Below are 20,433 nucleotides of genomic sequence, written 5' to 3'. Positions count from 1 at the left end.
TCACCTGTGGCAAGAAAACTGTCGTTCCATCTGGAAGATGTTAGGCTTGTGGCCTTCCATCATCTTCGGTGGGGCACGACTATGAGAGATTTCCTTCCTGAAATGAGATTAAAAATAAAAATCATTTGTCTTGCACGTGCTAACGAAAAATATAACAGAGGTTAACGGCTTTAACAAAACAAAAGTTCATGAGAATAACATGTAGCGGTTCTCCAATAGTTTTTTTTTTTTTTTTTGGTCAGAGGTTCTCCAATAGATTTTTTTTTTTTTTTGGTCGGTGTTTTCCAATAGATTATCTACAGTTTCTCCCAATTCGATCAAGTCGCGTTGAGTAGAATTCCTATGATAACATAATCCATAGATCCAATGTATCCTCCCAAAATTCGAGGGAGTTTTATGTAATTTCTTCCAGTAGTAGAGAATCAACCTAAAACTTAAGAAAGCTGCTAGCCCGACAATCCGAACAATACTATTAGTTATTTTTAACCATACGATCTCCCAATCAATAAGTACTTTATGCAAAATACGCAAGAATGATATATTGATCTACGGTTGAGATTGTACCGTCCCCGATAATACTGTCATTTCCCAAATATGATTCACATTCCCCAATTTCACAACTTTGGTTAGGAAGTGGTCGTTTCATTTCATAGGCCTATCATTTCTTCTTAAACAAGGATATATCATTAGGGAAAAAGCCACACAACAACAAAAAAAAGACTCAATTATGCTACACATATTTACCTTGAACTATCCCAAAATTATACTCACTATAACACATTAGCCCTAAACTTGTTCATCCGACATTAAAAAAAAAAAATAGCACAACAAACTTGCAGTTATGTGACACATTTACAATCTATCAAGTTTCGTCGGATGATTTTTTGGCCCAAAATAATATGTTGTTTTTATTTCACTTAAGCCGCATAGGCGCTATATCAAAATTATTTGCTTTTTGCTATCCATATAGGCATATTTTTAACTGTCCTTATTGACAGAACTTTGATGGAGGGTAAATGTGTCACATAGGTTGAATTTTTTTGGCATCACAGAGAAAAGTTTAAGATCAATGTGTAACAGTGGGTATAGTTTTGAATTTTTTGGTGGGAAAAATTACCAAAACAATCATAAACCTATTGCAATTGTGTCAATTCAGTTCTAAACTTTTTTTTTTTTGTCAATTCAATCCTTCTGACCAACTTTAATCAATCGGCATTGACGTGGACACCGACCGGCAATAATGTGGATGCCGACAAAGACGTGGACAATTTTTAATGATATTTTATCATTTTTTAGAATTTTTTTTCATTTTTTTTCTTTTTCCTTTTGTTTTCTTCTCCTCTTTCCTCTAACTGGTCGCAGGATTGGTGATCGACCAAAGCCGGCAAGGACAAGGTTGGCCGAGCCTCGCTTCTAAGGGTGATCGGTTCCCGATCCGATCAGATTCCCCTCAAAAATCGGGAATCGGACCGGACCGGCGGTTCCAAGGAACCAGTAAACCCAGCTTTCGGACCTCTTGGCCCATGACACACTACAGTAGAAACTTTAGATGGAGGCTTTCCTTGCGCACTCTTGGTAGCTTGACAAAATGGCTGCTGAATATTTTCAATTGGCAAGTCACTGTATTTCTGTTTTTCCCTCGATGCAGCAAACCTAGGTTTCTGACCTCTTGGACCATAGCCAACTCAAGTAGTAACTTCACATGGAGGTTTCACTTGCACAGTCGTGGAAGATGGAGAAAATGGTTGCTGAATATTTTGAATTGACAGGTCATTATAGTTCTGCTTTTCCGTGGACATAGATAAGCCAGCTTTCCATTATCCATATGTTGAGTTATGATGTCTATCAGGCCTCATCATAACCCTAAATCTGTTTAGGGTAACTTTTAAAAATTAAAAAAAAAATTCAATCGGTCCCGGTCCGAGCGGTCCAATTTGCTCACCCCTACTAGCCACCATCGCTAGGCAACCTCGTCGGAGATGGCTAGGCTCGGCCTTTCTTCAGATCTGGGCATGGCCAACCTATCCATGGCTATGCGAGCTCGGGCTCAAGTAGTCATGGCCATCACAGGGGCTCCCCAAGAAGCCGCCGTTGTTGGCGTAGAGACGCGGAGCCTAGCAATAGTGCTCCTCTTCCATTTTCTTCCCGGACCTGTCAAACACATCCAAAATCGAGCATATTCTTGACCCAATCGCGACCTTAACAAATACAAAGGCCCAACAATCAAAGCGTCAAGCAAAAACAGACCCAGATCTACCAATCTATGGTTCCTTTTGTTCTTCTCAATATCGATCCGGGCAAGCTCTGCCTCCATGGTTGCACGAGCTCGGCCAGCCATGGCAAGGTTGGCCTTACTTGGATCCGGCAAGGCTCGGCCTAGGCAAGGCCAACCTCGCCCTCGCCGGCTCAGGTCAGCCACCGGATCGGTAACAAGCCAAAGGAAAGTGAAGAAAAAAACAAAAAGAAAAAGGAAATAAATAAATTAAAAATATCAAAATATTATAAAAAAATCGTCCAAATCAACATTGGTCAACGCACACGTCGGCGTCGGTGGTCAAAATTGCCTAGAAGTACTGAATTGGTACAAATATAGAAGGTTTAAGACTGAATTGACAAAAAAAAATTGAGACTAAATTGGCACAATTGCAATAGGTTTAAGACTTTTTTTATAGTTCTTCCCTTTTTGGTGGCTTTTGCCTAATTAATTATGAGTACTTACTATTTGTATTAAACCAAATAAGCTAGCATTATAAAATATATTCAGAATATAATCAAAATTTGTCCAAGTTAGTGTCGATCATGCTACGTAAGACGGTCAACGACCACGTCGGCGATTTCCTACCAAAATTAGCTAGAGAGACTAAATTGACACAATTAGAATAGATTTATGACTTTTTTTATACTTTTCTTCCAAAATCACGGTTCAATAAAGTGGCGGATCTCGAATTCAAACCAAGCCATAATCGAAATCAAATCACAATCGTAAAAGCAGTAGACCTCAAATTCAAATCAAGTCATAATTGTAAGCAAATCACAATCGTAGCCCTTCGTAGGAGTCATTGTCTATTGCCGTCGAGTCGAACCAAAATAAGAAGTCTCTAATTACAAGCAAAAAGATGATCAATCATCTAAATCGCCACCTAATTTATGGTCCCACCCCTATAAGGTGGCAAGAACTACACATCATATCCAATGAAGTATCAAGTGGTACCATGGACTACACTTTGGGGACAATCTCCTTCTCTAAGTCCCTGTGCATAAAGGACTCGAAGGAGACTAATCATAGGTCACGAGGGACCTGTTTCCGAGAGCGGAAAAGTAGAGTAACTTGCACGTTAATTCCAAGATCGGATGTGCCAACAAGTTGCTCATCACATTGACCTCATGCGCAGACAGCTTCCGCAAACTCCTCTTGCCCGCGAATTATAAGGTCTATGCTGGCTTAGTCAAGGAAATTAATCGGACCCGACGACGGATCGGCGGTGTGTGGCTCCCCCTCTCCGGCATATGATGCTAGTCTAAATTAGACTTATAATTTTGTGTCCCGTCTTTTAAGGTAATGAATGCCGCATATTGAAAAGTCATGTTAAACTACAAACAAAAAAACGCAATAACAACCTCAAATAGAATGTTTATCATGATAAGATGCGTTGTTCCCAACTCGGCTTCTACCCTAATTGTCACTTGGAACTTTTATTACGAAAGCACTCTCGAGATCGATACAACGAGCCACTTAGAATGGTAATGGGCGCATAATTGGAGCTAGAGTTAATCAAGGCCCTTTTGCTGTAGCAACCAATTGGAGTAATTCAATCTTTTGGGGGGGTGGTGTTGTCCTTAGTAGCTTTAGGGAGGAAAGCCCTTTTAATGTACATTCGCACAGGATTAGTATGGCTGAGTTATCACTTATTGCCGTCTTACATGTCTAGGCGGGCTTTAGATACAAATCAATAAAATCTTGACGTACGTCGACTAAGCAGAACCTGTTGGACATCATTAATGCACTTTCTTCGAACCAATTGAGCTTAACATTGCACTGGATCATAAAACGAAAAGTACTCGATGCTCGAGAGTACCGTACAAACTGACCCTACACACTAATTTTTTCTTTACAAATGAAATCATTCGGAAAATTTCCCATTCCGGGTTTCCCTAAAACTTGTTAACTTGCGAACTAGGGAACTTTCATTTGATAGTAAGAGCCGAGCAAAGTCAAAGGTGTTTCGATGAAAGTGTGTCGAGTTAATTCTCTCGAATGATTTTCGTATATACTTGCTTTTCATATAACCTTGTCATAATATCCTCATAAAAAAAAGAAATCAAATGCCCGTTCATCGTGTCCCTCCAAGAGTAGTCGGGTCAAATCAATCATGAAATTAGGCATTCAATCGATATGGGTATATATGTCAAATGGTAAAATGATGAGTTGTGTTTTGGTCGAACCATCTTTTAACTAGAAATAAGAATATTATTTCACAGAATCGTCATGTGATTTATTTTTATACTTCATTGTCAAATACTAGTTATATATTTGATGAAGGCGATTTTTTGAAATTATTTTGTCAATTGTCAATATTTTTTTTTTTTTTTTTTTGGGAGGGGGGCGGTCGGGAAATTGTCAATAGTGTTTACTAGGTTACATTATAAATTATCATTTATAATGTCTCATGACCGTTGTAAATTCCTAATGAGGCCATAGAGTTGACCGTTGATCCCATTCCAGATCGATCGAAGCCGACATAGCGGAGAGCTCAAGCAACTGGTTATGCAATTGAGACTGACCTTGAGGGCCAACTGCAGCCGCCTTCGATCCTTTCCTCTGCCCGATCATCGGCCATTACTCTTCGTGGATTCTCGAACCCCAGGAACAGGGAACCCTCCTAGCTTGGAGCTCAATGGAGTTCAGCATCGGTGTTGTCACTCTCCCCCTTTTAGCTGCTCAGGAACGGAGACAGCGGCAGAGACGTTCCACGCCGCAGCGATCAAGAAAGGCTCCGTGCAGGGTGTGAGCGTTGCCAACTACGTTTTGGCTCTTTATGCGAAAGCTCGGAACTTGGGCGACGCCCAGAAGATGTTCGATGCATTGCCCGAGCGAGATGTCCGGGCTTGGACGATTCTTCTGTCCGCTTTTGCGCGCGACGGGTCTTGGAGGATGGTTTTGGATCTTTTCAGGGCTATGGCGATTGAGGGTGTTTGTCCGAATCACTTCACTTTGTCGAGTGTCTTGAAGTGTTGCTCCAGCTTGAATGAGCTCAAACTGGGTAAAGGTGTTCATGGGTGGATCATCAGAAACCAAATTCATGTCGACACCGTGTTGGCAAACTCTGTTCTTGATGTTTATGCGAAATGCGGGGATATCAATGCTGTGGAGAGGTTGTTTGATTTGATGAGAGAGAAGAATACCATTTCTTGGAACGTAATGATTGGTGCTTACCTACGTGGTGGAAATGCAGAGAAATCGTTTGATCTATTTCAGAGTATGCCATACAAAGATGTTGCTAGTTGGAATACGATTATAGATGGGCTTATGCAAAATGGATCAGAAAGAAGGGCACTGGAGCTGCTTTATGAGATGAAGGTAAAAGGACCGGTGTTTAACGAGGTGACCTTTTCCATAGCTCTGGTTTTGGCTTCTTTTTTGTCTCTTTTGGAGGTTGGAAGGCAAGTTCATGGGATAGCTATTAGATTGGGAGTCAACAGTAATGAATTTATCAGGACTTCTCTCATAGATATGTATTGCAAATGTGGAGAAACTGAAAAGGCTTCAATAGTATTTAATTGTTGGCCTTTAATGTTTAGGAGCACGAAGAATTGTGAAATAGCTTACGAGGATGCATATGCATGCAGTTCATTGGTTTCTGGGTTTGTGAAGAATGGTAACTATGAAGACGCCTTTGAAATTTTTAGCACGATGGTCCGAAAATGTATGAAGGTGGACAAATGTACCATTACAAGCATTATTTCAGCGTGTGCAAATGTTGGTATATTAGAACTTGGTCGAAAGATCCATGCCTACATCCTGAAAGTTGGGTATTACCAGGATGTTCACCTTTCTTCCTCATTGATTGATATGTATTCCAAATGTGGGAGCCTCGATGATGCATCATCAGTATTCGAGCAAAGTAAAGACTCGAATGTTGTGCTATGGACTTCAATGATATTCAGCTTCGCTTTACATGGGAGAGGTAAGGAGGCTGTTCGGCTTGTTAAGCATATGATTAATGAGGGAACTATACCAAATGAGATAACTTTTGTTGGTATTTTAACTGCTTGCAGCCATGCAGGACTGCTTAAAGAAGGTCATGAACATTTCATGCTCATGAAAGATGTATATGGAATCAAACCTGGAATAGAACACTATGCTTGCATGGTGGATCTTTATGGGCGAAAGGGTTTATTGAATGAGGCTAAGGAGTTTATTTATAGCAATGGCATATCTGACCAAATTGCAATTTGGAAGTCATTTCTATCTTCCTGTCAACTGCACAATAGAGTTAATATGGGAAAAAGGGTTTCTGAGAAATTAATCCAACTTAATTCACGTGATCAGGAACCTTATGTTTTGTTGTCAAACATGTATGCCACTGATAAAAAATGGGAGCAGGCAGCTCTAGTTAGAAATCAAATGCAAAAGGGAGGGCTTAAAAAGCACCCTGGGCAATCGTGGATCCAAGTGAATGGTCAGGTGCATGCATTTATAATGGGAGACTATTCGCACCCACAAGCTGCTGAGGTGCATTCATACTTGGGCAAACTAATTGGATGACTAAAGGATGGAGATTCTCCTCGTGTGAAGTCGGCAATGCAGGATGTAGAAGAAGAAGAGAGAGAATAGTCTTGTTTTCACAATGAGCAGGAAAGAACCTTACTTTGATGTTTGGAATTTGTGTTGACTGTCAAAACTTCGCCAAGTCTGCTTCCCAACTCTTAGATAGGGAAACAGTCATCAGAGATATACACCGGTTTCATTATTTTAAGAGTGGCCAATGGTCCTGCTGTGAATTTTGGTGAAAGCAACTTCAGAAAAAACATGTCGTGTAGATTGTTTCAGTGAGGTTTAGAACTTTTAGTAAGTTGGAGACAAGCAATCTAGTATGCCCATGAAAAAGTGCTTTCTCAAATAAAGCGTGTGGTTAATTTTGGTGTCTGGGCTCGTTAAGGCTGAAAAAAGTCCAGTTCCTCAAGCTTCAGCATCCAGTTGTCATCGGTATATAAATTGTACAATCCAACAGTGCAGGTACACTTCTTTGTTTCACACTTTTTTTCACCATATCTATGATGCTTCAGGTAGTATATTGATATGACGAGTTCACAACAGGATGGGCCAGAGTAATTCCAAGTTTTTCTCTTCCTCTTTATACCGTGTATTTACCAATTAAATGAAGAAAGTTCACCCTATGCTTCGGCTGTTACTATTTAATAAGCAAGAAGAGAATATCAACGATAGCTGTGGCCAAGCCTGGCAACGAATCAACAATGAACTCTTAGAGGATGCTGAAGTATGTAGAGAAGAGTTGCCGCAGCACAAGCTATGAGTATGTTATCTACTTCTTTCTAATGAAGTAGAATACACAGTTGATTGAACCTTCTTGGTTTGCTCGTTCTTCGCATGTTCTAGATGTTGGACGGAGTTTTTTCTTCCTGAAAGACCTATGTGGCTTGTGTTCATCAGAAACTAGATGTCACAGTTAAATTGATGCTTGCAACACCAGTGATTTTTTGAAAAACGCTTATATAACGAGAAGATTGATTCAACAGGTAACCCTTGCTTCCTGGGGTAAAAATGATGAAACGAGGGGTAGGAAGATCTGTTCGTGGATGCATCGTTAAGCCTGTACTTTCTGCTACAGTTGTGGTGGTGTGGGGAAGCATGAGGAGAATCACCAAATACTGAGAATCAAAGAATGAGAGGCACAAATAGGCCAGCAATTTCCACAAGCAATATGACCTCTTAAAGAAAGATGGACCACTGAAGTCCTGGTATCATTGAGACTTCAGTGGTAACCCTTGCTTCCTGGGGTAAAAATGATGAAAAGGGGGATAGGGAAGATCTGTTCGTGGATGCATCGTTAAGCCTGTACTTTCTGCTACAGTTGTGGTGGTGTGGGGAAGCATGAGGAGAATCGCCAAATACGGAGAATCAAACAATGAGGGGCACAAATAGGCCAGCAAAATTCCACAAGCAATATGACCTCTCGAAGAAAGATGGACCACTGAAGTCCTGGTATCATTGAGACTCTACATCGGAATCAGGGGCTGGTCTTGCCCCGAACTCAGGGCCGCTAGACCGGGTCGCTCTTCACCGCTGATCATTCAGGTCTCATATGCGGGGCCTACATGATCAATGGTAGACGTGGACCTAGTCTAGTCGACCCGGGTCCATACAAGAAGCTTCCCCAAATCTGGCGAGGCTTCCAAGAGCTTATTTTAGGGGTCAAAGACGGAGAAGGACAACTGCGTCACTGACTTTATTTGACAAATGTTTGTTACCTCTTATTCTTCAACTTTGTCTATGATAATGAATTGTCGAAGCGATAGACTACAAGAATGCATTTCAGCTGCTTCTTACTGGCTCGGCTAAATTATTTGCGAATCAGCTTTCCCGTGCGCCAAATTGACTAGTATTAATGTCGTATCATCTCCTTAAAATCCGTAAACTTTAATTTCTTGCGTAAATCTAGCAATTAGTAGTGTCATATTGGCTGGTTGAAAAGGAAAACCTGCCCTGGGGGTCGTACGTCGAAGTCCCACCCAAAGGCATCTCGCGCGAGGAAAAATTGCCCCTCGGGATTAAGGGAATTACCGGCTGTTGGCACAAAATTTAATCTTTAATTAGACTACTTATAATTCACAGGTAATGTAGCATTCCTATCACTCAAAAAAATAAAAATAAAATAAAAATAAAATCAATAAGAAGATTCACATGAATTCTACATTGACTTGCTTTTCTTTTTTTTTTTTTTTTTGGGTCAAAACATTGAAAATTGTTTATTCTCTCTCATTAGTGATAAATTCTGTCAAGACAATAGAATTCCCTCCATTAGGAGTCAGCTAGTTCTAGAACAACCAAAAGCTCACGCTCCCGGTGTTATGGGCAGACTTTCCCCATCATTCAACAAACATCTTTCACCAAATTTTCACGCTGCCTGTATATATCAAATGAACCAAAGCGGCCTCAAGATCCATCTTACATGCATCCAAACTGTGAACTCAACTCAAGCAACCATCCCCTTCCCATGAACTTGGGTCAGCCGGGAATCCCGTCTGCATTTCGATGAACTGCGAGGGATTTAATTTCTCAAGTGGACTGATAAGGAGATGATTGATGTTGCAAAACAGATCCTTCGAGGGCTTCAATGCAAGAATGCGGTCCTCTTACAGCAAGTTCTCCATCATAAACCAAAAGAGAGGACAAATAGGAAAATGGAGAAAAATTAAGTAGCACTGGATCATGTGCTTTAGTTTAGTGCACATGCTCAATTGAAATGCTTCCAGGCTCCCTATCACTGCTATTGGGTGTGTGCACACACCAATCCGGAGAGATTTCAGTAACCATTGATCTGTGGGCGAGAAGCAGGACCCGTAAGCCGTGAGAAGGGCATCTGCGGCTGCGTGGGGATGCCCTTTTGACCAGAAAACTTTGGAGTTGACGGCTGAGCCGATAATGAACCGGAAAATGCTTGGGCAAGCTCGACAGCTGAAGCTGCTTTGCCAAATCGCACACCTGCTTCTGGGGAAGCTGGTTTTGGCGGCTCCTCCACTGGCTTGCGCCATGTTTCGGGAGAAGGCCGCCTCTCTGGCTGCTGTTGTTGATGGTGAGGCGGCTGCTGCTTCTCTGCTTCTTTACCGTTCTGACGATTCTCGTTGCGCCAGCTCCTCCTTTGTACATCATCTTTTTCAACTATCCTTTGATCCTTCCTCTCAAATTTCTTCCCATTTCTCTGATCAATAACAAGGTTTTCAGATTGTTGGCTGTGATAGGTAGGTATAACATTCCCTGAAGCTCTCTCCGTCTTTGGAACATCATTTTTTAACCTGCACAGAAAAGTTCACCAATTATAATCAACATCCGGAAATGTGCACAACAAAAAAGGCACAAAATGCATACCTGTCAGAACTTGGTCCCAAATCGTGATTGTTGACAGGTACATCATCGATCCCTCTCTCTCTAAGAACCTGAAATATGAAATAAAATGTGATAAGAGTTGGGACATAAACTGGGACAATAAGCTACTAGTGTTACCAACCCTAAAGGAAAACAAGATTAACTAAGGGAAACCACCTCCCTCCCCCCTGTTTTTCCACCAATAAGGACACAGAGAGAAACTCTCCCTGGTCAAAATAGGAAGACCAATGAAGAGAGTAAAAAGGACATTGAGAAGGGTATACTGCAAATTTGGCCATTAAAGTTGCGCGTCTTTTTGGATTCGTCAATCATTCTGATCTCGCCACCCGGCTAACAACATGCTTAACGCACCATCCTCCCAATCTCCATTAGTTTTCTAATGGCTACTGACAGGAAAGTGAATGAAAAGTCCAACATACAGTTTATGAACCATGGCAGTGATTTGGTGATTGACATTGCATCAATCTCAACTACAAACTTGTGATAAGGGCCTGCATTATTCAATTGGAATAACTACACCTAAATAAATTGGTAAGTTAGAAGGAGATATCAAAACTTGACCTTGCGCCACGTGGATAACACCAAGTTAAAATCTATCCAGAGAAAGAAAAATGCTAGTAATCATTAGTATGATAAACCTATTTTATGTCCCTGACAGAAACAAATACAAGCACTCACCAATTCTCGTGGACGAGCACCACCAAACACATAATTCCTGCATCAATCATATCAGATAGCATGTAAGAATTTCTTAAAGGAACTGTTTCAGTGCAAAGGTCCAGTAAAGAATTGATGAGATTCACCCCTTTTTAGGTACCGCATATTCAGATGTCGAGAGAGAGAGAGAGAGAGACTCCAGTGAGCCATCTGGATCACAGCATAATTACGCATGACTCATGTATCAATGAGACGACTCTACAAATCCTGTACCAACTGTATTGAAAAGATCTTATTTGCTAAGACACAGTGGGAAATCTTTCAAGACAAATGCCCAATCTAACTTTCATGCATGACTGCTTCAGTCTAATTATCAAAGCTGTTGGCATATTCAGCCAACCCCATGCCAAAGTAAAAATCGCCATTGAAGCAACACATTAGGCCTTCTAGGAGTATGACAAAATATTCAGTGAGGGTCCTAGACCGGAAAATTACACTAAAAGTAAAAATCCAAACTGTCCTGCTTCAATAGAATAAAGTGAACCTTTTACATTGCCATGAAGTCAACAGGCCCAACAGTATATCACACATAACAGGACAAGTCACATCTTCAATACTTGATGTCCAAGAGGATGTCTAAAAAATTAACGTCTCCCTGGCCTCGAATTGAAACGAGTTCGAGTCTGGTAGACGATTTTCAACCAACTTGAAACATCGCAAGCACCAACCACATGCAACTACTGGTTAGACAAACAACATCAATACAATGTGCAAAGCTGACAAGAAGAGCTGCAATGCTGACATGAGAAAAACAAAAGCAAGAATTACCCATCAAGCATTACCTTAAATAGAAACCACCCATTAAAAAAACCAAATGACTTCACCATTTTCATTTTACAAAAGGAAAGAAAAGAACCTCGTGAGACTGTGTCCCATCGGCTCGTCGTAGAGGATTTTCATAGGGACTCTTGTTGAATGCAGATAACCTATGTGTGATGATTTTACTTTCAACTGAAAACTCTGTAACTACCAGTCCATCAGGAAGAATGCCTCTGCTTTTTACAAACAAATGCAGCACAAGATTGTGTGGCAATGACTGTTCTGAAGACATTGTTTTGAAAGCATCCTCAGAAATTACACTGTATTCTGAATGCACCAAAATGATACATCAACTTAACCAGATGTTATCAGTTTCTTATTAGGGGATAACAAAGATTAAATTCCAATGTCACTAATCCTCAAAACAATTTTTGAGCAATAATCTCAATTTCCAGGCATCAGCTGCACAATCATCCATAAAAGGACTACATTTGTCACTCACCTATCACGTTCATTGTCTCCTTCCAATTGCTCAATGGGCTGTGATCTTGGTTTCAAGTTCAATTTTGGACGCTCCACTGCCAGATTCCCACTTTCCGGTCCATGTAAAGCATGCTTTGCAGGATTCACTATGCCCTGCAATTCATCAGTCATTCCTGAGTGTACCAAGTCAATTGGTCTCTGATGCACCTATATCAATCCAAGAAGCAACGGGAACAAAATTAAAACATAGACAACCACGATGATAACTGTAGGAGTACTTAGAATGCCTACCAGTTTAGGCTCGCCAGAAGGCAGTTCAGAACTCTCCAATGGCCTCGTCCTAGGAAATAACTTCAACTTAGGCCTCTCTGATGCTTCTGAAGGCACTGGTTGCTGCAATCTAGATTGACCAAGTTTACCCTCTGTATGCATCAGTTTAACAGACTCAGAATAAATAAGTGGGCTCCTTTCTTTTCCATCTGAAGACTCAACCATCATATGATCTGGCAACCCTTTCCTACCACCATGAAACCCTACAGCAACATTCAAATTCCTCTCCACATGCCTCGCCAGTGCTGCATCATGATGTTCCCTGGCAGCCACCACATTGCTCCTTCTAAACTTCCCATCATCAACTCCCCTGGTGATTAACTCACTTTCTTCCTCCACAAACTTATTAACTTCCACATCGACCTGATGCGGAACTGTTGGTTTCGACTGCCACCTACCAGATGATACCTTTTCAAGAGCACTGGCGTGTACCAGTTTGGAAGAAGCACTTGAAGCAGACCAGGCAGACTGAAATGACTCCCCAACACTTGCAGCCTCCTTCCTTGCAGCCCAGACATTCAGCGAGGACCCAGGAACTCCAGGCCTGTTATTTCCACCTGCACTTGGCGAACTAATACCCAATTGTGTACCCTCTGCAGCTACTCCAAAGTATGCACTTTGAGGATGGCTCGGCAACTGCAAAACCTGAGATTGGCCCTGCGGACTTGGAACCCTGCCCACTGTGACAGATTGTGGCTTCAGCTCCAAACGGGAAGGAACCCGAATGCTATCATCGCTTATTGTTCGACGCGAGGCTGATATTCCATCAAGGGGCTTGCGCTCATCTTCATCGAAATTACGGCCAATAGGCATAGTTTGACTGAGGAACGGCGACTTGTCATCAAAATGCCTGGTCGCTGGGGACGAGTTAGGCCGAGAACGGTGATCAGGACGGCCCACAGGATTACCCCACGGAGCCTGCCTCTCGAATCCCGGACGGTCGGACGGCCTCACAGTACTGCGGCAGTCAAAGAAAGGCGTTAATCATTTACCTATCCAGTCGCAGATCCAGTTTATCCATCAATGAGCAATACCATAAACCAACCAACACAAATCATATCGCACAGAACACATTATGACCAGAGAACACTAAGAGGAGACACTCGGAGCTCAGATCCAGTATTAGCGCAACACGAGTCGGCCACAGAGACACAGAGAACGATACACGAAAAAAAATTAACCGCCGAATGTTTCAGACAGAGAAAGCACTCGTAAACGAATCACAAAGCATCAAGCTCGAGATTCCGGAGCTTACACGCCAGGAGCAGAAGGGAGAGGGAGATCGGAGGGGATGGAGCCGCCATGGAAGTCCTTGAGCGTCATGGTGCTCCCGCTGAACGTCTTCTTCTTAGACATCGCACCTCCCTCCCTGTCTCGCTCTCTCTCTCTCTCTCTCTGGCTCTCCCCCGCCCCAAGCGCGATGCCTTGCCCTGCTCTCTGTGTCGAATTCTCCGGAAGAAATCGCCTCGCGAAGCTCGGTCAATCGCTCGCCGGAACCTGAATCTGGCGTTGCGGATCGGCGACCTCCACCAGATGATCCGGAAGAAGAAAGTGAAAATCGCTTGGAGAGAAGCTCCGAATCTGCAGAAGGAGGGAGAGATGACGCTGGTGATAATACGAGAAGAAAGTGAACATCGCAGGGGGAGGTTGCTCCTGTTCTCTCATTCGGCGAAGTGATGATGATGGGCCGGACGCATCAGAGGCTAAGGCCCAATTAAATGGGCTGTCATTGGGCTGGGCTATGGCCCAAACCTGTCGTCCGTAATTCACTTTTACCCTCAATTAAGGCTCCGTTTGCTTCGCAAAAAACAAATGATTTGAAAAACTTCAAAAAATAATTACTTGAAATAATACTGAAATTAAAGTATTTTTTTATCGATAAAAATTTATATCTAAATTTTTTCGTCTACAATAAGCAATTATTTTTGAAAAATTGTTTTTCAAATGATTTATTTTTCACGAAACATCCGCACCCTAAATAACCATAATTAATATGGACCGTCAGAAGTAGTGGATCCGATGTGATTCCTACAAGGGCTTTCTCTAATCAATGGTCCAATTTCATTTTAATATATATATATATATATATATATGCGTGTGTGTGTTGCTAAATAATTTCTCGTGATGAAAAAATAGCTATCCAACACGGTTTGACTTTCTCTTGTTTCGAAATACCTGAATTTTTCGACATTCAAATGCTGGCATATAGATTTGCGTTTAAAAAAATTAATTTTATTTATTTGTATTTTACTTACCGCAATTAATGGACACTTGAATTGGTTCTTGTACTTTAATTGCTAACCGAAAAAAAAAAAGAATAATTGTGAAAGATGTGCTGTATTACAATGCTTAATGCGAAATTGAAGAATAATCATAAGTCTAATCAAATTTTACGTCAAAACTCAAATCTCGTTACCTTAAACTACGGTTAGCCGGGAGTGAATTATCGTGAATCTAGTATTTATCAAATTCTGTAAGCCTTTCCATTAGCTCCCCGGATAAATGCCTTGTCCAAGCCCACATAAATACTTAAAGGCGCTAAAAGGGAAAAGATATGTTTTATCATATCCGGTGATATAATAATGTCGGATATAGGAGCATATAACGGATAAAAATGGAAGGGTTGGATAAGGTGAAGGATTTCCTATCCATCATATAAAACTAACTTCTGCATTTATTTCTATTTTCATTTTATTTTATTTTTTGCAAAGGGTTTGAAAATCTAATAACATGTGTATATTTTCAAGTTTTTTTTTTTGTATGAGAACATTAATTTTATAGTAATAAGATCGAAATATTTCATGAGCAACGTAGGGCATATATGTCCTTTATATTGATATACAGCTTTTACCAAATACAGGATAGGATAGGATAGGATATGAGAATATCCGACTTAAATCAATGATATAGGATATGGCCAAATCCCTAGATTTCTTATCCTATCATATCCAATCCTATCCTGACCAAAATCCCGACGACTAAACGCAACCAAAGAATATTTCGAATCTCGGTAAAAATGATAATCATATGAAAAATAGGTCCATATACCAGCTCGTCGAATCCAAGCCCATCAAGGCACGACTCATGTATGGCTCCGTTCGTTTCGCAAAAAATGAATTGTTTCCGGAAAATAGAAATGACGGTATTTTTCGGCGTTCGGTTGAAACATGAAAATAAACTAAAAAATATTTTCCTTTGTTCGATACAAAAAAAAATCAAATTTAGTTTTCTTCGAGTGCAATCCTTTTAATTTGTTTATTTTTATTGTTTCTTTTTTTAAAAATTTTAATTTTTTTCTATTTTCTATTTTTTATTTTTTTGCCTTCTTCGGATGGGCCACATGCGAACCTCGAGCGAGCGCCGACCTCGCCGAGGTCTAGTGAGCTTGAGGCTCACCAACCGTCCCGTTGAGAAAGAAAAAAAAGTAAAAAAATATATAAACTAATTAAAAAGAAAAGGAACAAAATAAATACTTAATAAAAATTAAAATTTTGGAAACAAATTTCAAATTTTTTTAAATATTTTAAAAGGAAATGGAGGGAGGAAAGATGAGGAAAAATAATTTTCTCTCTTCAAAAGGGGGAAAATTATCTTCTCCGCTTTTAACAGTGTTTTTTCTATAAGGTGAAAATGTTTTCCTCGACTTTTCTACTTTTTTTGAAACGGTTGCTGGAAAATTCAAAAAAAAATTTAGAAGTCTGTTTTTCGCAAAACAAACTGAACTTAAAATTAAAATGGGCTAATTCACACATCAGTTGTTTCTTTATTTGGGGTAAATCTGTTCATGTTATTGTGCTGTTGGGTCACGTGGAATGATTCTCAAGAAACGAGAAAGTGGACATTATTTTAATCACTTTCGTTTCCACTAACAACAACCATCTTTCTTCTTCCATTTGAAAGAAATATAAAACCGTTTTTACAATAGTAATTAACTGATTATATTATTTCACAAAAAATGAATAATTCAAAAAATATTTTTTAAAATAATCATTTTTATCACTTGAAATAATTGGTCAATGAATAATGTTCTCATTGTCGACTACAATTTATGTACAAACGTTTTTGTGGGCGACAAAAATATTTTTCGTTCATTCAATTTTTTCAATCGATACAAGCGATCATTTTTTTTGAAAAATATTTTCTAAATCATTTGTTTTTCCGTAAAACAAACGGAACCTCAAAGTTTAAAGACAATACCTACGTATAACAATGATGTAAATTACGGCATGACTTCTAACCTTTCCATCCTTTTTCTTCAAGTATGTTTGATCTCTAAGTAAGTTTCGACCTCAATTGCACTATAATATCAAACCCTAAGTCCTCCTCAGTCCGGGCAAAGTCAAGGTGGTTCATGTCGAAGCGAGGGGATTCTCGAGAAATTACGTAATCATCAATCGACTAAACACAATTGGCATGGATAATGTCATCATCACCCTCGATCAAATTTACCAATATTCTTGCAGGAGACGCAAATACTTTCTTTCTCAACTTATTTTTTCTTATTATGAATCTACTCCCGTCAGAAAGTAATTATTTACGTAATCTAAGTTTATCACTTACCCGATAGAAGGAATCACATGCTAGAAAAACCCGTGCGAATCGCGTATTATACAAATGTGTTCTCGTATTTTCGTACGGTGAAATTCGTCCGATAAATCGAAAAGAGGTTAGTAATTACTCGTTCTTTCTGCTGTAAGAGTAAGATCGTAAAATTGGAGTTGTGCTTGCCTTTTCTTCTTCCTCCATGCAAGGAATCCGAATTTTCATTTTGCACCAAAAGGTGGAGCAAGGCAAGAATAAAGAAGAAAAGGAAGAAACAAAGGCAAACTTTTTTCAAATCACAGCTAATCTCTCCCCCCATAAAATGGTGTCAACCCCTTCATCACCTGTCCCCTGCTTTATTCGGATTCCATGACTCGTGTGTTCTCGTAAATTGAGAGCTCCTGGGCTGAGCTGATTCAGAGAGGACCGATGCATACACGAGACTCGGGTGCCGTCCCGCCCACTGCCCCCGCGATCGCCGTTTCGAGTTGGTGAAGAAGGCGGGATTCTTGTTCTGTGTGTTGATCTTGGTCATGGATGTGGTCGCCGGGATTCTCGGCATCGAGGCCGAGAAAGCTGAGAATCAGGTAAGGCATCAAATGTCTGCTTCTCCTTATCAAGAGGCGATAAAAAAAAAAAGAGATGAGGAGTGAAGACGACGTGTGTGAAATTTGTTCGACAGGTGAAACATTTGAAGGTGCGGGTGTTCGAGTGTCGAGAGCCGAGCTACAAAGCGTTCAAGCTCGGGCTGGCTGCGTGCGTGCTCTTGGCGCTGGCTCATGCGATAGGCAACTTGGTGGGGGGATGCGTTTGCATTTGGTCCAAGGAGGATTTGAACAGAGAGACCGCTAACAAGCAATTAGCCGTGGCCTCTCTCATTTTCTCTTGGTACACTTTTTCACTCTCTCTTCCGAAAAATTAATCGTCATAGATGTTAGAAATCCCTCGCTCGGGCACGATTTTTCTTCATGGGTTTCGGGGACGCTCTGGCCCGAACAGCATGGGGCACGTGAAATCACGTGTCGTGTTGTTATACCGAGCTCCTCATCTGTACATGGGACATTATTAAGTAGATTTACCTAATTTAATTGGCCTAACATGGTGAGAGTGTGCAAAGACAAGCGTTTGTCCAATTTCGAGAATTTCGCTCAATGGTCATGTCAATTGAGCGACGAACTATCGAGTCATGGATTCGTGTATCGTGTCGCAAAAGGTTTGTTGTCATGATATGCTGCGTGAGTTAGTTGCAACTACCAGCTTGGTGGATCTTGATGTTCTCGATGATCCTCCGCATTTGGGTAACGAGTAGATTAGTGCTGTTGAACGTGACGAAATTTGGAGTAGATACCGAGCCTGACAAACTATGTCTCAAGCTTGCCACAATTTGAAGAAATATTGATTCTAGGCCGATCAAGCCCCCCAAACTCGTGTCGGTGCAACAGTCATGTGGCGAAATCGAATGAAACCGACTAACTGAGAAACTACATCGTGCTGTGATTTCAGGATAGTTTTGGCAGTCGCATTCTCGATGCTGATGGTGGGGACATTATCCAATTCGAAGTCGAGGAGGACCTGCTGGATCGCCCACCACCGGCTGCTGTCGATCGGGGGAGTGCTGTGCTTCATCCACGGGCTCTTCACGGTTGCATACTTCGTGTCGGCCGAGGCCACGAGGAAGGAAGACAGGATGATGGTTCTTCAACAGAGACAAAGAGCACAAGGACAGGAACATGCTTAGTTGCTTCGGATTCGTCTTCTAAAGTTTGCTCCTTTCGTTAGTTTTTTTATTTCTCCTGTTGTTGCCTGAATGTTTGGATTCAGATCGAAGAACGTTTGATTGTGAATGGATTTTTCCCCACGGAATCGATTGAAGAAGCATATATGCTGTTCTTGATTTGTACTTTCATCAGAATAAGATCGACAGTTCGATCCAATCCCAGATCAGGAGTCTCCAATTGGCATTCGATTTCAATTTACATGTCAAATCGTTCGAAACCTCAAACCCACCTTCACATTTCTGGCGTTCCTACCAACGATCTCTACTCTCCTACACTGGTCTGGACATGATTACAAAAAAGGATTCGAAGGTCAATCAGGCGTCGTCGACGGCGACTGAGCTCCGGGAACCGGCGCCGGCGGCGGCCTTCTTCGGCAACAGCGTGTTGTGGATGTTCGGCAGGACGCCGCCGTTGGCGATGGTGACGGCGCCGAGCAGCCTCCCCAGCTCCTCGTCGTTGCGCACCGCCAGCTGAATGTGCCTCGGCGCGACTCGCGTCTTCTTGTTGTCCCTCGCCGCGTTCCCAGCCAGCTCCAGAACCTAAGTCGAACGGCGAAAATGCAAAATTTAGAATCAAGATCGACTCGGCTTCTCAATCAAGCTAATGAAAACAATCGGCCAAGCCATCGGCTTACTTCGGCGGCGAGGTACTCGAGCACGGCGGCGAGGTAGACCGGGGCGCCGGCCCCGAGGCGGTCGGCGTACTTGCCGGTCCTGAGGAAGCGGGCGACGCGGCCGACGGGGAACTGGAGGCCGGCTTTCGAGCTGCGGGAGGAGCTCAGCTTCTTCGCCGAGGCGGAGCCGGCGCCCAGTGCCTTTCCTCTTCCGGCCATGGCAGAACGGAGAATTTTCTCTGAGTTGCAGGCGTTGGGAATTGAGCTTGAGCGGGCGGGATGGGAGAGACGGAGAGTTTGACGAAGAAGTTGCAGCTCGCTCTAGAGTTTATGTAGTTTTGAGGAGATGAGTGGAGGTTGGCCAACGAGGAGCGAGGACGCGGATAAAGATCTGTGGCCGTTGGTTTCGGAAGGAAATGGACGGCGCGATGCGCTGCTGGTGTCGGATCGTCAAACGGGAGGAATGGCGGGAAATCCAAATCCAAATCTAAATCCAAAGCATCCGACAAGGGTAGAAAGGGAAAAGCACCTTCTTTTCAAAGTCTTCAACAGCAACAGCGTCAAGGTCGAAGGTTTTCACGAAAATGTCTTTATAAACTCTATAATTATGAGAATAAGTAATTATATTTATATTCTTTTTATCTATGGTTATTATTTTCTTATTAAAATCTAAAATATTAATATGCAAATTCAATATGATCATATTTCAATGTAATAATACCACTACTAATTAATCCCATTCCATTTTCTTCCCATGATTTACTAATCAACAATAAAAAATTTTCATTTGATTCTTTTGTTGTGTCTCATTTTATTTATTTCTTCATTCTATTCAACTTCACCGTATCAAACATATCACAATTTTCTAAAGAAAAAAAAACACACTCAATCGTAAGCGTCCATTATAAATAAGAGTCTATATACTTCCCCAAGAAACCATTTCTCATGAGATTTGTCGTCGCTGACTTTCAAATACGAAATTTTTAGACATTCATTGAATTTTTTTTAATATTCATATGTCACGGCACTTTGATTATGTTTGTTATTTTCCGGCATTTGGTTCACTGAAAATAAACTAGTTAATG

General features: G+C 41.3%; 4 protein-coding genes across 5 annotated transcripts in view; 2 read left to right on the top strand and 2 right to left on the bottom strand.

The window, feature by feature from the left end:
* LOC115727196 (probable histone H2A.3) overlaps nucleotides 1-19,661 on the bottom strand; it is a 28,341-nt gene extending 8,680 nt beyond the window's left edge. The window contains exons 1-3 of one of the 2 annotated variants that reach the window (XM_048275758.1): nucleotides 19,370-19,661; nucleotides 19,034-19,274; nucleotides 806-820 (exon numbers count right to left, since the gene is read on the bottom strand). In XM_048275758.1, the coding sequence (XP_048131715.1) occupies nucleotides 19,050-19,274; nucleotides 19,370-19,567 (423 nt within the window). In that variant the 5' untranslated portion in view covers nucleotides 19,568-19,661 and the 3' untranslated portion in view covers nucleotides 806-820; nucleotides 19,034-19,049. Of the gene's footprint in view, nucleotides 1-805; nucleotides 821-18,885; nucleotides 19,275-19,369 lie in introns of those variants that run through there. The other variant, XM_030657365.2, reaches the window with a different exon arrangement.
* LOC115727202 (pentatricopeptide repeat-containing protein At4g21065-like) lies at nucleotides 4,706-7,988 on the top strand. Its single transcript, XM_048275757.1, has 2 exons — nucleotides 4,706-7,237; nucleotides 7,759-7,988. Exon 1 carries the CDS (start codon nucleotides 4,766-4,768, stop codon nucleotides 6,764-6,766), a length of 2,001 nt encoding a protein of 666 aa, XP_048131714.1. The 5' UTR covers nucleotides 4,706-4,765; the 3' UTR covers nucleotides 6,767-7,237; nucleotides 7,759-7,988.
* On the bottom strand, nucleotides 9,323-14,057 carry LOC115727190. Its single transcript, XM_030657360.2, has 6 exons — nucleotides 13,671-14,057; nucleotides 12,377-13,373; nucleotides 12,105-12,292; nucleotides 10,805-10,841; nucleotides 10,109-10,176; nucleotides 9,323-10,035 (listed from the first exon to the last, which is right to left on the bottom strand). The coding sequence occupies exons 1-6, from the start codon at nucleotides 13,769-13,771 to the stop codon at nucleotides 9,546-9,548; spliced, it is 1,881 nt and encodes a 626-aa protein (XP_030513220.2). The 5' UTR covers nucleotides 13,772-14,057; the 3' UTR covers nucleotides 9,323-9,545.
* On the top strand, nucleotides 17,291-18,811 carry LOC115727194 (protein DESIGUAL 3-like). Its single transcript, XM_030657364.2, has 3 exons — nucleotides 17,291-17,544; nucleotides 17,640-17,845; nucleotides 18,461-18,811. Exons 1-3 carry the CDS (start codon nucleotides 17,491-17,493, stop codon nucleotides 18,693-18,695), a joined length of 495 nt encoding a protein of 164 aa, XP_030513224.2. The 5' UTR covers nucleotides 17,291-17,490; the 3' UTR covers nucleotides 18,696-18,811.
* Nucleotides 19,662-20,433: the final 772 nt, after the last annotated feature.

This window comes from Rhodamnia argentea, chromosome 3 (genome assembly GCF_020921035.1).
Source record: "Rhodamnia argentea isolate NSW1041297 chromosome 3, ASM2092103v1, whole genome shotgun sequence".
Lineage (NCBI taxonomy): Eukaryota > Viridiplantae > Streptophyta > Magnoliopsida > Myrtales > Myrtaceae > Rhodamnia > Rhodamnia argentea.
The sequence above is the reverse complement of the archived record's forward strand: the minus strand, read 5'-3'. Positions and strand labels throughout refer to the sequence as shown.

What these genes read in the sequence shown, in the direction of transcription:
- LOC115727190 (XM_030657360.2), bottom strand. Translation starts at nt 13,771, where the DNA reads ATGTCTAAGAAGAAGACGTTCAGCGGGAGCACCATGACGCTCAAGGAC. An exon ending in CTTCTGGCGAGCCTAAACTG is followed by an intron (nt 12,293 to 12,376) that starts GTAGGCATTCTA and finishes GGATTGATATAG; the next exon opens with GTGCATCAGAGACCAATTGA. An exon ending in TTGGGACCAAGTTCTGACAG is followed by an intron (nt 10,036 to 10,108) that starts GTATGCATTTTG and finishes TTTTCTGTGCAG; the next exon opens with GTTAAAAAATGATGTTCCAA.
- LOC115727202 (XM_048275757.1), top strand. Translation starts at nt 4,766, where the DNA reads ATGCAATTGAGACTGACCTTGAGGGCCAACTGCAGCCGCCTTCGATCC.
- LOC115727194 (XM_030657364.2), top strand. Translation starts at nt 17,491, where the DNA reads ATGGATGTGGTCGCCGGGATTCTCGGCATCGAGGCCGAGAAAGCTGAG. An exon ending in CCGAGAAAGCTGAGAATCAG is followed by an intron (nt 17,545 to 17,639) that starts GTAAGGCATCAA and finishes TTTGTTCGACAG; the next exon opens with GTGAAACATTTGAAGGTGCG. An exon ending in GCCTCTCTCATTTTCTCTTG is followed by an intron (nt 17,846 to 18,460) that starts GTACACTTTTTC and finishes CTGTGATTTCAG; the next exon opens with GATAGTTTTGGCAGTCGCAT.